The sequence below is a fragment of the Lathamus discolor genome, chromosome 1 (genome assembly GCF_037157495.1).
Source record: "Lathamus discolor isolate bLatDis1 chromosome 1, bLatDis1.hap1, whole genome shotgun sequence".
Taxonomy (NCBI): domain Eukaryota; kingdom Metazoa; phylum Chordata; class Aves; order Psittaciformes; family Psittacidae; genus Lathamus; species Lathamus discolor.
This window is the reverse complement of record NC_088884.1, coordinates 61,561,481-61,580,021: the sequence shown is the minus strand read 5'-3', so window position 1 is coordinate 61,580,021 and position 18,541 is coordinate 61,561,481. Positions and strand designations below refer to the sequence as shown.

General features: G+C 39.5%; 1 protein-coding gene across 3 annotated transcripts in view; it reads right to left on the bottom strand.

The window, feature by feature from the left end:
• The window catches only part of ITPR2 (inositol 1,4,5-trisphosphate receptor type 2), a 261,899-nt gene that overhangs the window by 118,349 nt on the left and 125,009 nt on the right, over positions 1-18,541 (bottom strand). For all 3 annotated transcript variants that reach the window (XM_065673846.1, XM_065673864.1, XM_065673855.1), the window contains 5 exons: positions 14,559-14,687; positions 13,878-13,998; positions 4,238-4,428; positions 3,236-3,378; positions 842-950 (listed from right to left, as the gene is read on the bottom strand). In XM_065673846.1, coding sequence (XP_065529918.1) covers positions 842-950; positions 3,236-3,378; positions 4,238-4,428; positions 13,878-13,998; positions 14,559-14,687 — 693 coding nt within the window. The remainder of the gene's footprint in view (positions 1-841; positions 951-3,235; positions 3,379-4,237; positions 4,429-13,877; positions 13,999-14,558; positions 14,688-18,541) is intronic.

The following is an 18,541-nucleotide window of genomic DNA, read 5'->3' as shown; positions in this document are numbered from 1 at the left end:
AGATGAGGTTGGTTTTCACTGCTTGCACTGGGTGTTTATGCGTAGATCAGAGCTGATGTGGGCACTGAGAAATTAGATAATAGCTCTATGATTCATACTTAAGAGTGAATAATACTGAAAGAATTTGGGGAATACTCAGAAATATGGATAAGAGGAAACCACACAGAAGGCACAGAGATCAGGCTCAAAAAGAAGGGACAGCTGGCACGTAATTCTCAATCTATCTACTGACACCCAAAGGCACAGGCAAAAGGAAAGAGGTATTTAAAATCTTGGTTTTGCAAGAGAAAACTGGGCAATGAGGAGAGAGAGGACTGCAAGAGATAATTAGACATTTAGAGAGTACAGACTATGTCACTTCTCCCCAAAATTGGCAGCTCTGCTTAAACATGACATATTCCCCATCACACATTTACGAGCATTAAAAGGCAGAGTGCAAAAGTCTAGCACCACAAGCAGCAGGGAAAAACCATACACGTGCAATTAAAAGTCCCTATATTCGCAATTGATTTTATGATAGGTAAAGTCAGATGTGACATAAGACTAGTCTCCAGAAATACAGGATATCCGATATATCAAAGTTATATATAGTAATACTCACTACTGCTAATTAATTTCATCTTCCTTGTCTTAACTCTTGTCAAGTCCCTGATACAACTATGTAAGGCACTTTCTTTTGTTCGAATCTTACTTTCTACCTTACCACGTTGTTCCTAAGACACCACGCTATCTTTAAAACGTGTACAAAATTGAAATAATGTCAGACGTTGTTACTGTCCTAGACCCAACATTTTAATACCATGCTATTAGTTCTATTTTAATATTAAAATGGTAGCAGTACCTCTTCCGCAAAGTTAGTTTTCTTGTCAAGCATTTCTCGTAATGTCTGAAGAATTTTAATGCAGAGCTTTTCTTCTTTCTCCATTAGCTTCTTTGTGTGATTAATCAACCTTAAAGTAAAATATTAAACCTTAAAGAGCATTGCACATTGTTGCTAAGCTGTACTACAATTTCTTTATGCAAAAGTTACCTGTCACTATATTTTTTCATCAAGGAAAGGAAATAAAAGTAGACAAAAGAAATCATAATTAAAAAGGATACGGGACTTTCAAGGTAGTGTGAGTTTTCTGTATCAATGTGCCTATGTTACTGCCCATACAGAAGGTAGAATTCTACATCCATTTTTTTTATGTGTGCTTCCAAATTAAAGTCTAAACGTGCCAGTTCATCATTTCTTTAAGGGTAACTTAACCTTTAAAAGTAACCAATATTCACCAATGCATCTTGCAATCTTTAAAAGCTACAACCTTTATACTTTCCACTTCTATCATCATTATAATATATTTATTATATGATTAGCAAGCATGTAGCCAGAAGGATCCCCCAAAACCTTACATGGAAGCATTCAGAAATGCAGACATTCAGATGAAACAACAAATTGTTTACATTTGCACAACAACTTTACGAGACTGTTTCAAGCCAGAAAACAAGGTACATTTCTGACTCCAACTACAACTGTGATGGAAATTGGGTGACATGGTTTAGTGTGAGGTGTCCCTGCTCATGTCAGGGGGTTTGGAACTTGATGATCTTAAGGTCCTTTCCAACCCTAACTATTCTATGACTCTATGATTCTAATTCCAGAAGCAGCCTTTTTGTCTCTGTACAGAGCAGGTCCTTGCACTGGTGGTGAAACTCTTGTGAAAACAGAAGAGGGAAGAAAATCTAGAGACCCTGGACAGCTTTTTTTTTATCTTCAGTACCACTGCTGGCTTATGGGGGATAGGACAGGATTGATAAAATTATGGTTTAGGACCAGCATGCAGCAAAGGCACTGTGGTCACTGATCTACACTGAAAGATGGCATCATTAATGGCCCTAAATCATAGTCACCAAAAACAGCATCAGGAGGGCTGACACTGCATCATCTACAGCAGTGCTCCGTAACACAAGAGAACTGATTATATTTAGATCACGGCTAAATTAGAATCATAGAATCATTTAGGTTAGAGAAGACCTTTCAGGTCATTGAGTCTAACCATAAACCTAACGCTGCTAAGTCCAACACTAAACCATGTCCCTAAGTGCCACATCTACATGTATTTTAAATACCTATAGCAATTACTGTGCTAACACCATCCTGGGCTCAGTGGAGACAACATGTAGGACTGTCGTTTCTACCGATTTTATGAGCTATGAGTCCAAAACAATGCAGCTCTTGGACCTGCAGTACTAACAATATTTTTAAAGAAATTATCTTAATCTAAGGATTTCTGCATAGCTCTGCAAAGCATTCCTTTGCCATGGAAGTTACTTAACTAGAACAGAAAACTGTTTATTGCATTACATGGGCGATGTCCAACAGTCCTAGACTTGATTCGATGCTGACTTTGAACAAGAGTTTGGACAGAGGGTGTAGGATGGGTTAAGCTCAAAATTCAGCTTAATTTTTCCAAACTTATAAAGTGTATTGTTATAACACTATCTCTGCAGAATACACAGACCCCCAGAGAATCAGGAGAGCTGCCAAATGCATTCGTTTCCCCTACATTACCTCTGTTTAAATTATAGTTTCTCAGGGGTGGAGAGGGCATCTCACTTGAGAACTAATAAAAAAATTGCAAGACTCTATTCTGATCCACAGACTGCAAATAACACAATCTAATAATTCCAGACTAGCTAGGGGTGCCAGTTAAATTTATTTTTAAAAGAGCTGTTGGCAGTTTAAAATAAAAATAAAAATCTTTATTTTCTGTGAAAAAAAAAACAAACCAAAACAAACCCACCAAACAAAAGCAAAACACAAACAAACAAACACCAAAACCCAACAAACCCCCCTAGCCCTGAGCATCTCAGCTCATTATGAATTACTGAAAAGTCTACCATGGAAAGTCTAAGTTTCTGCTGTAGAGTTGGAGAAACTTAATAGCAAAAGTAGCCCAGAAAGAAAACAGAAGTAGGTTGAGCCTGCCACAATTTTAACAAGCTACCAACATCCCATTTCTAGGCAGACAAGGCAAGCAATCTTCCCCTCCACTCCTCTCCAGACTTCTAAACTGCCAAGAAACAAACAAAAACATGCAGCAAAAGACCTTAGCTTAAGCTTTCAGTATGAGCATAGATACCTACATGCTTGAGTCACTGTTGAAAGTTAGAGGTAAGTGCTGTTGAGGATTTTAACTCCCTGCCACCTTTTCCAAAGGAGCAAAAAGAGGCCTCTCCTTACACCACTTACTTGGACATGAAAGCACCACATCTTATTCTGGCATCACTCCCCTCGGGAAAAAGAAGTTCTGGGCTGTGCAGCACATCAACCAGCACTGAGAATTCAGCTTGCATCATGGGAGTGAACTGCTGTTCCAAGGAGGACACTACGTCCTAGGGAAGAAAGAAGAATGACATTCATAACATTCATAACTATAAGAAAACTAGAATATCACAGCTGTGGAGCTGCATAATACTGTGTGGTGGGCTATTTGACCCGCTTCTCATAGTCAGCTGTAAGAGCTCTGTTAACCAAGGTGACAATAAAGCAACCTCAAGCCCTTCTTCACACCACTCTTCAAGCAGGGCAAGGGGAAGAAGATGCCCATTACTATCTACCTTGCTGCTCTCTTTCAAATTTCTCCTCTGCTCATAAAATATTTGGCAATAGTCAGGTTTCCAACAGTGTGCTGGAAAAACACTACTTCTCGTGCATGATGTATCACCTGAGGTATAGCTTCCTTGATATTTAGGGCTCCTTCATTTATCTGGGTTTTCAAACTATCTTCCTAGTTCATAAACTCCTGATGTTGTTTAACCACTACATGCACAAAGCAATCTTCATCTTACAGGCAGTCCCCAGTGACACAAACCTGACATAATAGTTCCTAAAATCTCCAGTACCTCCTCTGCAACCAAAACAGGACGTGACCATGAAAAGGCAGAAAGGAGACTCTTCTCTGCAGACTACTTTAAAGAAAAGAACATACCTCCTACACCTCTCTACTGACTTCTGTAGGAGCTGAACTCAGAGCATATTGGCTTCACTTTTAACAGACACTAGTGAAGAGCTGAGCCTTCTGCTTTCCTCACCTAGAAAATGCAATGGTCATTGAAAATGCAATGAGCCTATCTCTGAATGAGCCTATCACTGAAAATGCAATGAGCCTATCTCTGGTGTTTCACATACCTGGCATGTATTAGATAAATGCACTGCCACAACTACTGCCCAGACAATTGGCTATTTTTGTACCTGTAGTTTTTCTATGATATTCCTGTAATCCCAGGCAGGCCCACCAAGAGCTTCCTTAAAACGAGGTCCACTGCGCGCTGACATTCTCCACCCCATGGCTGCCCTCTGCACCATGTTAGAGTGACTCTTCATGAACAAGGTGTTGACCTGGCTGTCCAGATCCACTGGGATTGCAATCCCACGGTTCTTTGCTTTAATAAGAGAAAAAAAAAAAAAAAGGAAAAAAAAAAGAAAAAATTTACAGTGGCAAAACCTTTAAAATAGTGTAAAGACCACAGCTTGCAAAATACTGATAACTCTTAAAGTTAAGGGGCAGGAGGATCTTGCTTCAACAGGTTTTAAAATAAGGATCAAAACCATAAGCCGGTAGAAATCAGCTATAATCTAGTTAAAGAAAGCAAGCTGAAGCACTTTAAATGAGGTGAGGATCATTTCCAGGACACATTTTCATAGGTACAGACATTTAATTTTAAAAACAGATTTTTTTTGTTACTAAATTTAAAATTAAATCAGATCCAGAGATCGTAATGTGCAACAAAAAGAGTGCACATTATTATTTCAACAGCCAGGTTTCCTCTATTCAGAAGTAAATTCAGAAATTATTCTTTCTAGTGGACTTATGCTCATTTAGCCAACTTATCCCAAGTGCTCTTTGTTCTTTTCTGTGTATTTCTCATGAGAAGACCTTGAGAAACCAAGTGCATACAAATTAAATTTGAAAAAGATTGTCTCCTCTCTCCCTTCAGTTTCCTGTACAGCCAGCATTGTTCAACCATGGTGTTCCTGGATGCCGCTGCAATGTAATCGATAGTTCATAAACTTGTGGTAGTTTAACTGGTAGACAAATTTAACCAACAGTTTAAAAAATGTGCTTTTTTTAAGGGGCAGGAAGTGACAATAGAGAATATCAGAGAAGAAAAAAGCCCTGAGGGAAGACTTGCACAAATTCTTACAGGGCATCCATATTAAATTACTATTGAATACTGAGCTGTTGTTTGAAAAGGAAGCTTGAAAAACAATGTTGGGAGGTATCTGCCCTCTCCTTCATTAAAATCTTTGTGTTAGCTGCATCTCTCCATTCCACTAGAGATCAGAGCGACTTTTTCTGTGGCTCAGCATGAGTCATCTGAAATTCAACAAATAAACATGAGTTCAATGCAGCAGCATCTCTGTGTGAAAGATCAGGCTACATTCCAGTGATTAAGCTTTGTATTCTACGTAATTTCACTTAATTTCCATGGCACAGTTTATGTTTAAGAAAAACTTAGAAGCAGAATAGAGAAGAGGTTTTAGTTAGTTTCTAATAAAGACTAATAATAACATTTTTTCTAGTTTTCACTATTGAAACAAGGTGAATTTTTAAAAAAGCCTTATTACTTATTACATATACATATTACAGTTCTGCACATTTTTCTGAGGCATTTCCCCACCATTCTGCACTAACATGCACACCTTCCATAGTAAAGGAATGCACCAAAAATATTTCAACCCTCCCTCCCAGTTCTTAAAACATACGCAACTGTAAGTCCTGAACTTCTGAAGTCAACAGATGCCCTTCTTTCCTAAACAGCCTATGCATCAAACCCCACAGGAGTACATGCAAGCAGAGGCAGGCATACACCCCTGATGAATGAAGGCTCATGTGCTGCCAAGCACAGCGAGTCACAGATCCCAGGCAGAAACTCTCTCTTCCCCAAAATACTATATTGCAATGGTAGCATTCATTATAAACCCAAATTTGGCTGTGACACCTCAATCCCCAGTCTCACAGACTACGGAAAGTGTGCTCTGTCCTACAAGTCCTCATCCCTGTAATAGATCCTTCAGGTGCAGGACACCCCTCTCTCTTCCCCCTTCAAGGGCATATCCTGATGCAGGACCAGGGCCTTCTCTTGCAGAGTAGGCTGTTCAACCAGGACAGAAGAGAGATCTCTTATTCTATTTCTGGTAGCACTTTCTTAAAGAGTTTGCTATAGGGAATTTAAAATGTTGTTAGGTCAAGATGGGAAGACGCATTTCCCCACAGCCGCGTAAGAATCACCAGGAGATGTACAGCAGTTTCCACACTGCAATTTACTTTTCCTTTCCACTCTCTATTTGTTTTGAAGGCAAAGTTCCTGATTATCATAAGGAAAATACCATGTATGGCTGGCCATTATTTCTAATGATTGTTTTCCTGTATAATTTGACTGGGTTATTTTTCAAAACACATTTGCCCTGTTGCTGCTTACTTTATTATAGAAGTCCATTAAAGTTCTGCCAGTGTGGGTAGGCTGTTGCAGCCTATAAATCCAATTTATTGTGTCTTAGTGTCAATCACTGGAATGTTATCGGACAATTCTCACTTCTCAATTAAGTGGTATATATGCAGATATATCCAAGGATAAATTTAGCAATGGGGAGCATGCTGTTCAGAGGAAAACCCAGACTTCTGCAGCCCTATAGATGCCATTTGAAGTTAACAACTTCCATCAGCATCTGAGGAGCAGTCAAGGACTATGATTGTTCAAAGAGTTGCAGCTAATTAAAACTATCACAAAGACAGAAAGAGAGGAAAAAAAAATACTCCTTTGTTTTGAACAGTTCTTATATGTATAATTCCATTTGTAATTAAGATTTGTATTGGTTGTCAAAGGGCACTGTTGAAGTCTAAGCTATAAACAAAGCCTTTGTCTTCTTATTTCTTTGCAGCTTGTAGAAAGTTTATCTTTCATTTGTTTCACATTTCATTATTTAAAACAACATGAAACGTATTTTTACATTTTGGAAAGCTGATGAACAAATGTGAACATAAATATTTATTTTTAATTTAGGTGTTCTCGGGTGCTTTCAACTTCAAAACGTGTCAATCTCCCTTAAAGTATGAACATAAAATATTGAAAAGTATGTTTATTTTTGTTCCACTTAGAAATACTTTTTGGACAACACACAAACTTGCAAAATAGTGTTAGAGCTGGCAGACAAAGGAGCCAGGAGGGGGTAAAACTCTGTCTTTCATCTGACTAGCGAACTTTGGGAAAAAGCATGCTATGTGGCTGTATGTAAACTGGTACCACAGGTATCAAGCAGAAGAGTGCATCAGCCAGTTTCCTCTTTTTTACTGTTTAAACTATGAAAATGTACTCTGAGATCGGAACTCAGAAGAAATCAGCAATATTAATGTTGAGAATCAAGTAGCTAAAAATGAAAGCACTCTCTATGAGCAAGCTAGACTCCACTGAAGTCCCCAGAGCACAGTCCAGCTGCTAACAGAAGGGCTGAAACAGGCTGAGATGTATTTTGTTGAATTACCTGTATGTATCTCTAAGGTCCCTTCCAACCCAAACCATTCTATGATTCTGTGATACTAAATTGATCCTAAGACTTGGGTTGGCAGTATTGTGGCAGTTATTCAGCAAGCATTCTTGAAATAGGTCCATTTGTTTCCAATTTCTATGCTTCTGTGAAAAGAGCTACTGCTGATGCACTGGATACACACACAACCATCCAGGACAGAGTAGAACATTACTGTGACCTAGCTGAATTTGCGGCACTGTGTTGCTTACCATTTCCATGGGTACCGTTTGCTTTCTTCCCTTGCCTCAACTGGGGCTACTGCTGATGGCATCATTGTGAGCAGCAGATTGAGAGATTATCGTGCAAAGGATTTCCCAGAAAATCACACTTCCTCTGACAGTAGTAATACTAATAGTCCTACTGCTAAGGCTTTCCAGGAAATAGCTACCACCTGTAATTTTTCTTCAAAGCTCGTTATTCAGAGAAATCTACCTTCCCATAAGGAAGCTCGCCATTCTCCTTGATATTCCCACCTAGTGCTGCCTAATTCAAAATTTCTCTCCAATAGCTTTTGTAGTATATACAACATACAGCAGTATTTAACAGCTTCGCAGCTATTTAGTACACTTTGCACTAACCTAATACAGCCCTGGTGAAAGTTTTCTGGGGGACATGCAAGCATTTCACCCCTTAGAGCACCTCAAAGAGGCATGTGATGGGCAGTGTGGGTCATGAAAAAGCCATAGCTTCACCTGACTGTGAAGCTTTTACTCTCCTTGGTGTTTACATCCCTCTGGTAGTTGCAGACAGCTATATCATCTTCTCCCACACTTCCCAGTTGTCACTTAATGGAGCGATGCATATTTAGTTCAATTAATTTTGTTGCATAAATCAGTCCCTCCAGCTCCTTAATCATTTACTGACTGCTTAACAAATGCATTTGGATGGAGAGACACTAATGCTAGCAACAGCAAGACTTTTTAAGGGAAATAAAAGCTTTGTGTAGACAGACAAAGGCTGCCAATCCTGTACCCTTCACTTGGATGTTTTTCCCCCAACAGAAAATCTATGCTAAAATATTTATCAGTCTGTAAAAAGATCATCATTGAATTTTTCTTGCAATTAGGGAAACACAAACAGTTAAAATAGAATAAAATATGTGCTTCATCTGAAATGTATTCTTGCTGTCAAAAAAGTAACAACAGGATAATTATTTTATTTGAACTAAAAATTGAAAACGAAGGTCTAGCTTTTTATAAAATGGAAAAAAAAAGATTTTAAAACTCAAATGGGAAGTGAAATAAAGCATTTTCAGGACTGAAAATTTGTAGTGGGAAAGTTCATCTATATAGATATTAAAATATGCATAATAATTCCAAAGAAGCAGTAAAATGTAACCTAGATTTTATGTTTAATGTTTCCTGTTTGTAATTTGTCAGGGAAAATAAAAGGGCTTCAGAGAACATAAAAACATGGTCAGGAAGCACCACAGGAGAGTTTTTTAGATTCTGTACAAAGGGGTATTGGTGAGCTGAAAGTGGGGCATAAATACCCAACTAGAAAGGACTTCACTACTCCTTCAGACCATCTGCTGTCTGCCACAGACAACCCAAGTTCTATAACTGTATCATGTCCCATTTAAAGTGAAGCTAGCTTTCCTGCCGTCTCTCCTCCCTTCATTTGCTCTTGGCCTGTTGACCAATGACATCCTTCCAAAGTAAAACCTTAGTTTACAATCTAAATTTACTCAGATTATTTGCAACCTAGGATAATTTACATCAGGTTGTTCTTGGACCTCTGGCCCTTAGTTTAAAAGTCACTTCTTTGTGACTATTTATCTTTCTAAGAACTTTTAAAGAGCAACAACACAGGCATTTGTTTTGTTAGGTGAAACGTGGGGTTCCTGTGGTCTCTTCTTGTAATATAGTTCTTTCCTCAGCCATCACAGTAGTGCTTCCTCTGTACCTGTTCCAGTGTTGAATGTATGGAATAGCAGTCTTACAGGAATTGCCTCCAATTTTGTAGGACGGAAACAAGGATTCTCCTGTTGCTTCTCCCACACAGTATCCTAGAGTATAATCTGATAATGACTAACGTAATTTGGATTCCTAACAGATTTTTTTAAAGGCTCCGCCAAGCGAAATAGTCTAACAAAATGCAGGTTCCTATCTGCCACTGTTGACTCATATGGGAAATTCCAATTATTTCATTATTGGTGGCACCAGCACAGCGGTACACATACCGCATCCTTGGGATGCACACAGAGTACCAGAGGGAAGATGCAATTTGCAAAAACGTAAGGGTGAAAGCTAATGAATACTACAGAAACAAGAGTAAATACAATGAGATTCGCCCTTGTGACAGAAAACTGATGCTCGGGGGTGCAAATACAAGAATTACCACTTAATTAAGAAGCAAATATAGTTCTTTGCACGGTCCTGAAGGACTGGTAAGTCCTGGGAGAAAGACCATGCTCCAGTACAATGGAAGATAATGATCCAGATCTTTAGTTGTGAGGACAGGTGATACTCCCCAGTTTTACCGTATGTAAAGACAATACATGGTTGAAGGTTTAAAATGCAAAAGTCCTTCCCTCTTCTCAATCTTGCAAAGACTATAAAATGTGGGAACTGAAAAACCTCTGATAATTAATTAATTTGAAATAAATTGAACTGTTACAACATCTTAGTTCCTCTGCTTTGACAAAGACTGGGGACCTTTTAAACATTTTTCTTTTGTAGCTATTTTACCACTGAGATGGAAGCTGTTTGGATCATTCATTTTTTGGACCATCTTTTCAAGCAAAAGCACCGTCCTATGCAATAATAGATAAAAAGCAAAAGTGACATATGCATAGTGTTCATTTTCATTACTGTGATAATCTGCTTTGTAAATCCATATGAACAAATATATTAATATACATATTATTTTGTAAGTGTTTCTATTCATGCCAGGGAGTCAAACATTTACTGGGCAATAGAAACCTCATGCACATTGGTATCTGTGTGTTCCAAATCTCTTGGAGCCACAGAGGAGTCTGCTGAAGAGAAGCAAGCCTCTATGCTTCTTGCTGAACTGGAGGCAGACAACTGCCTGGAGACAAAGCAGTGAAGCTTGAAAAGCTTATACAGTTTTTCCCTAGTGGTCAAGTGGAGTTGAAGTACCAGGGTTATAAGAAATTAGCTTCTGTAACATATCCTTTTGTTGACCTGGAAGATAATGCACATTCTTACATTGCTCAAAACAAGACAGATGTAATGGTCTTAAGCTCTTGAGGCAACGCCTACATCCACCTGCCAGCAACAAACTAGTAAGTACTGAGCAAAATGTATGTTGCTTAAACTTGCTCTGAAATGGGTCTCTTAAAACTATATTATTAAAGGAATCTTTGATATCTGGGGAAATCTGTGTATGATCTTTGCTCTTCCTGAAATTCATTTCTAAATCCAGGGCTACAATACACACACACACACACACACACAAAAAAAAAGTCGTATTTGTTCTTTTAACTCTATACTACATTTATTTTCCATTAAAAGTCCTTGGTTTCTGCTGTAAATCTGCCCGATACTATATCTCTCTGATACAGGCAAAATCTTTCCAGAGGATTTTTTTAAACCCTGCTGTGAAACATGAAGGCCCTAACATTAAAGCTGTCAGACTCTCAAGTGAAAACAAAATAAAACCAAAAAAGACAGAAGGGTGCTCACAGATGATTAGTCGAAATTTAAACCTAGTCCACACAAACAGCCAGCAAAAGAAGCACAAAAAGGCTGCCCTGTTTGTACTATGGAAGAAACCTCTGTCTTCTCAAAGAGAAACACCCCAAAGAGAAAGGCACTGGGCAAGCTCTGTAATCACAAAAGGGCCTTGGTTTTCAAAGCCTCTGGTACCCCCAAGCTGGGGCAGGTTTTCCAAAGCTTTCAGCAGAGCAGAGCAGGCCTACTCAATCAGCCCAGGTAAGACACGTTTGGCACTATGCCTGAAAATACTGAGAGTTGCCAGTGGTTAACATTTCCACTAGCCAGCCACACTTCCGCACAGGGGTATGTGTTAAAAACTCTGCTTCCATGTTTTCTCCAGCTGACTTGCTCTTTGGGGAAATTCCCCTCATCTGTCCCCTTATACTCCCTTTCTGCACTGTCAAAATAAAGCACTAAGTAAAACTGCAAGGCAATTTGCTAACACAACACAATACAATTTCACCATGCTCGGTATTGGTATCAGTGATAAATCCTTAAACAGTTATTAGGATATGGACAAGGAAGTCTGCCATGCACATGCTAACCTGTGCTTTTGGCCAGCAGATCTGAGGCTGCCAGCCCACGGCATCCCCAGATGACGTCATGCCTTCCTGCCCTGCTGCCACTGCAGACAAGTCCCAAACGAGGACCTGAGGTGATGCCCTTCACTGGCAGCTCAGCTCTACTCTGCCATGTTGTAAATCTGCCCAAGTGTGGCTGGGGTCTCATGGGTAGGAAGCCACAGTAGCAAGAAGGCTGGACCCATAGGACTGCACAAAAGCATACTTACAAAAATAAAAATCCCACCAACTGTAAACCATCTCCCCAAAACAGAAAAACGAATGAAAGAAAAGACTAAAGAGGAGGTAGAAATGGTATTCACCAAACAGGGAAAAAAGTCAGATACCTGAAGAAAATTCCAGACCTCCGCCATGCCTTGCATTCAGGTTTTCCTCTTGGCTCTCTCGGGAACAAGGGACACACAGAAGACTCCTACCAAAGACCACCAGCCCTTTCACACGCTGGTGCACCTGGCTGAGAAGCTGGATCTGCCAGCCTTTTACAGTGACCCATGCTTTCCCCTGAGGCTGCAGTGGGGACAAGTTCAGCTTGGCTGTCTCAGCACTATGCTCAAGAGTCTCCAAATGCCCTCATTTCAGTGAGATAACACAGCGACCTCTCTGAGCTAGAATATGATTTTAGGTGTAGCTCTGTAGACATGGAAGACTCCAAACTGTCTAAAAGCAGAAACAGGGCATGCTCAGGCTCTAATATCCTCTCACTTGCCCTACCTTCCTCCCCCTTTCCCCAGACTCTCAAAGAAAATAATTTATTGATGACTCCTCCTAGAACTGCCAGGGAAGAGCAGGAATGCAAGTGTTAAACATACAAACAAGGATTTGTAGAGGTAGAGCTTTTTTTGAGACTCTAGTAGCTGTAGCATAAAGGAAATGTCTTCAGCTTCCAAAGTTCTCTTGCTAGATGGATCCATAATTAAATAATTTGCTCAACAAATGAAACAGTTAAAGGTTTCTAAGTTTTTAGGTAACCACTTACTCACTCAAGAAGTTAATGAGATATTTTGGCTAAATTATTAAATAATACTCCTGTAAAGCTATTACAAAATCTAAATTGAAAGTTGACTCTTAAAATGGCACAGATACTGCAGATAAAGGACCCTCTCATATTGTTTTAGCACTATTTATCAAAACTTTATCAAAATTGCATCAACAATAGAATTTAGGCAGTTTCTATATAACTCTGCCTCAGTTTTCAACACTGAGCAGAACCTTTTTCTGCAAGTAACCAGAATCACTTACTTTTAGGAACTATATTGAATAATACTTTTTTTTCCTGTCATGGCAGAACACTTTAAAATTGCATTCACAGAAATTTCATTTAAGAATGAACTTTTGTCAGTCTTAGCTGTGGACTGGTGAAGAATCTTTTTTATTTTAGGATAAGAAGTCTTAAATTTTTCGCTCTAACATGGTATTTGAGTTTATTTGGAAGCATGTAAGTTATAAGCTGCTCTGAGGACCATATTTAGTCCTGGTGCCAGTGCAAGGCAATACTCCCCTGACAAGGCTGACTGTATCAGCAGTAAATGCATGGACTGATGGTGAGGAGTAAGCTATGGAGTGGCACAGTTGTGGTTTCCATCCTCAACTCCTCGAGAGGGCGAAACCTAAACAAGCCCAGAGCTGTGACTGACAATAATGAATGCATCTCCCAGGAACCGAGGGGAAAAATGACGGGTGTTCTCCAATGCATGATTGCTATGCATCACTGCTTACAACAGCTTGTGCAAATGTAGCCCAGCATGACTAGGTTTTCTCACAGCTTATGTTCTGGTTTAATATTGTAACTTGCTAGAGGTAAAGTTCAACCATCACTCACTTATCAAACTCGTCTCTCTGACCTATGGGTTTCAGTTAACAATCCTATTTGATGGGACAGATTTGAATGTATTATAAAAGGAGGAAGAATTAAGCCTCAGAAAGTAGGATTTCTGAAATCACCATTGTCACAATTTCAGTCAAATTAAAACCTGTGCAACCTCAAGTAAGTCTGATCTTAAAACACGGAGAACAATAATGAAAGTAAAACCTGGCACCTACCCACTTCAGCCAAAGTCTTGATACATGACTCCACTGAGGCTTTCTGCGTTGGGTTTGGCCAGGTACAATTGTAAATTCTAAAAGCAGACTGCAGCAGCTGAATAAAAACAGGCTGGTGTGTCTGAAAACAAAAAGGTAAACACGGAATTTTACCCTTTAGAAGCTCCTCACAACTGCCCTTGGGTTTGACGCAACATAAACCACAGGCAAGGGTTTTTTAGCTTATAGACTCAAGTTACAATTCCATTAAATTATCTTTGCTTTTTAGGACTGGAGGGAACAGAAATCAATGCTGCGCCTCTAAAAAAGCAAATCATGCGTTTTTCCCTGAGATTGCCACTGATACCAAGCAAACACAGTACAACGCAGAAGAATGGAGGAGTCTTCCCAGTTCTCATGTATGTGTCCCTTTTGTCATAGGACATGACATTTTTATCATACAAAGACCATTATACCGCAAGGATACCCCCCTCCAATTAATTCACAAGAGCCAAGGGTGACCATATTGAGCTGTCTGCTGGTTCAGAACTGCAAGTGATATTAAGAGTAAGCATTTAAAGAAGAATTAAGCTGCTAGAGAAATTAAAGAAGGATGCAAACATACAGCATTCCTATCTGGATAGCAGATCATATCTCCTTAACAGTCTAAATTAAGATCTTTATCTGGTCTCTTCTCCTTACCTGGAGGCTGGTGCTGTTATCTGAAAATGGTGAATTGAAAAAGCCACTCACAATGTTCATTACAGGCTCAGTGACATATTTCTCTAGAGATATGTCTGCATGTTTACGATCTGTGGTTGTGTTACAAACCTACAGGGAAGAAGGAGGAAACAATAAGATTTAGTTCTTTCAAATAAGCAAGCTTTATTATTCAGTAATTTTTACAACACATGTAATATTTATTCTTAATATGACGCAAAAAGATTTTTATACAAAAAAGCCTATCAGAGATAACTATCTTAGAGTTCAAGCTGTATTTGTGATAGCTTATCTTTCTTCTTGGAGGCCCACATTGTCTTTTGAATACCCTTCTTTTCTGAACTAGCTCTTTCTGGTTGGCTGTCTATTTTTTCAGACACCATGAAAAAATGATCCCCCTAAATCAGCGCACTTCATGCCACTTACACATTTAGACAGATTTGAGAAAAAAATGAGCTTTTCATCCTATTGTGGGCTAGTTGGAGGAGGCCTTAGAGACAGATGAGACATAAAAGCCTTAAGCTAGAAAGATTTCGTGTAATGTTTAACTTCTCTCTACAAATTAATCACCACAAATGGGTGGCAAAGGTGAAGCTCATTTGCAGGAAAAACGTTTCAAAAAGAGGGAAATAAAGGAAATGGCATAGTCAATACTAACAGCCTTTACAATTGTAAACTGTAGGACAGGCAGCATTACTTAGGAAAGCCACATGGGGAAAATACAAAAAAACGTAAAAACAATCAAAGAAGAAAATGGATGGTACTGGGACAACTCTGGAGCACAAAATGATGATTAAATGGTAGAAAGATGTGGGAAGATTTGTACAAAAGATTCCTGAAGACACCCTTTGGTACAACACTAAAAGTTTGCTGCTGCATAAAGATGTCATGCTTAAAGACAGGAAAAACATACTGGGGTGGATAGCACCCCTCAGTCTTTCTTTTATTCTTTTTAACATTTGTGGACATCTATAGAGAGTCGTGTTTACTTTGCAGTCAGGTTAAACAGCGCTAAAAAGAGTCTACAGAGAGCCAAACATGGTAAGAAAGGCAAAACTGAACAAGTAAATACTATGGTCATACTACCTCTTCAACAGCCTTTAAATAAGCACTCCTATTCATGTTTAACAAGAAATTAAAAGCAAAGCTATTCTCTCACCTATGCAAGCCACAGACTACTGTAATGTTCTAGAGAATCTATGCAAAAGCAGAATTTATTTTGTATATAGACTTCTGGGGTAGCCTTCTCATTACATTTAACACACAATCACAAGTCTGAGTGGCTCATGCTTAGCACTATGTCAATTTATGGATGGGGAAATGAAGTCCAGAGAAGCTCAGTGAACTGCTTACGGTCACAGAGAAAAGTTAGTGACAGAAGCAGAAAGATAACCCACAGCACCTGAATCTCACACATGCTCTCTAATTACACACTGCCACTGTCACACTTGGGCACTACAAGACAGCAATTTCACCAGACATGTTTCAAGGAAGGTTACTGACATGACATCCAAAAGCACCCATGTTCAGGAGAAGATACAGGAACACAAAAGCATTTTGAGTAGAGCACACAAACATTGTCAGATGGTAGGCAGAGGAATAACCAAAGATAACTTGAGACCTAGAGAAATGAGGCATCTTGAGGAGCTTTGCTTGCCTGCTTTTCTAAAATGTGTCAGATAAACAAATCATGCCCCCACATAGTGCGTTTGTTATCACCCAGGAAAGGAAAGATTTTGGTCAGAAAAGCAACAGTGGCTAAACTGAAATAGCGGACTCTTCAGCCCTTCAGTTTTGTGAAAAGTGTGACACCAGCACATCCAGTGCTCATGGAGGTAACAGATTCAGTTAATAAGACTTGAAAAAAAGTAAATTAAAATAAAAAAAAAAGAACTAAAAAGCTCTTTAAGTTCTTCTGCTTTTAATTAATCTACATGCCAGTTCTGGCTGGAATCAGTATCCCTGAGGCTCGGCACTCGTGATCCCAATGGGAAGACAGGGGAGCTGTGCAGTGCTAGCACGGTGAATTCAGAAATCACCAAAACTAAATTCCAGAACACTTTTAAGCTTTCCCCTTTGCTTGCCTAAAAAGCAGAGCCATATGTGGGGATGCCACTCTGCTCCAGCATCGGTCTGAAAAATTCCCAGTGCAGATGGATTTCGGAAATCCTTTCATTTGTTCTTATCCCTCTGCCCTTTGGGGACTGAAATATGTTTCCCTGTGGAAGAAAAACCCTGAAATGCATGAAATGGTGATGAGGATTGAGAAAGCAATGTTAAAAAAAAACCCTTAAGAGGCTTTGGGACTGAAACTCACATGAATAATACTTCAAAAATTCTGCAGAGAAAGCCAGGATGACTTTACAGCTGTCAGATCCTGGCTCTTGCTTTAATCCTGCTCAGACTACAGCTGCTGATTTACAGACCAGGCCACACACAGGAAAGGGAAGCCTTTCCTTCAGCAGCACCCACTTTGCTTAGTGCAACGCTTTAAGACACACATGGGAGAAAGTAGGTTGGCAGAAACTGTAGAAAGAGGGTGTCTTTGAAAGCGCGACTGCTTTTGGCAAACTGAATTTATACATGAATCCGCCTCATGCCTGCTTTGCAATGTATCACATTGTTGAAGAAGCATGACAGTTGGGGACTAAATATTTCCTTCCTCAATCCAGAGATTTCTGAAAAACTATTACTTTATTTCTATTTTTTTTATTAAGACAGGAAGGTATCCAACCTGAGGATGACACTCTCGTCTTTCACCTTAGTGGTCTCTAATAACAATCTCAAAGCTCACAAACTCACCCAGTGACAGGCATTTGTAGCAGCTGAAAGAAAAGCATTTCCCCTTCCCCCATGCAAAAGCATCCTTTTCAGCTCAGTGGAACACAGAGGATCAAAGGGCTCTTTTTCTAAATGCTTTGAAAGCTATTGTAACACCTTTCAGGAGGCTGACAGCATTCTAACTGTCCTGATAGCTACATAAGGCTGATGTATTTATAACACCCAGGCTCTGCCTGGGCCCCAGAAAACCAAACCTGAACAAATAGACCAAATAACCTGGAAGATATGGCTACCCACAGGGACCTGGCTGAAGAGGATGACAGGCCAGAGCACTTCTGACGTGCTCTTCTAGTTCTTTCAGCCATTAACCAAGAAATTAGAAGAACTAATTCGGCATCTTCCCTCAGGGCTTTGCAGGAGAGCAAAATAAACCTTCATTTTGCCATTCAGTGCCAACAGCACATGCACACAAACCCCAGCATTAATAATAGACTCACTCTTCACCTCTGAAGACCTGGAGTCAAATTTCTCTTACAACAAGGGTATATGAAAACAAGCTTAGTGGTCACCAGCATCAGGACAACTCTACATTACTTAGGCACAGGCAGTTTGTCTTCAGGCACATGAAAGAAACTGCCAACAGAGCTCTCTTTCTACATGTCTGCTTCTAGCCTAAGGGCAAATAAAATTGGTCACGTTCAAGGGTTTAGGGAGAGTAGTCTGCTGGAGAGCCAGGGCCAGGACACATCAGGAAAGGGAAACCCAGAAAAGGGAAATACAGGAGAAAATACTTCTTAGGGTAAAATCAGCAATTTTAAAAAGCAGAATCCCCCTCCAAAGAGATTTCTGACTTTAGTTTTCCAATGAGCTTGGTTTGTCCAGGTCTTTCACTGTAGAACACAACCACAGAGAGAAGACAAACAGCAGGAACACAGCGTTTGTAAAGGTCTCATTATTGCCAAAAATGGCTGCCACCAAAAAAATGAGAGCACAGACATTCCCGTCTTACCCCAACTGTTTATAAGATTTCTGTTTCATAGAGAATGAACAGGTCGCAGTGCCTATCATACAGCATAAGTTTTTGCACTGATTCCTTTTTTGCCCATAATACATGGTATTTTCTCCCAATAGGTTTCAATGAAATTGTTTTGTGGCACGCTATTACTTTGGGCTAAATGTCCATT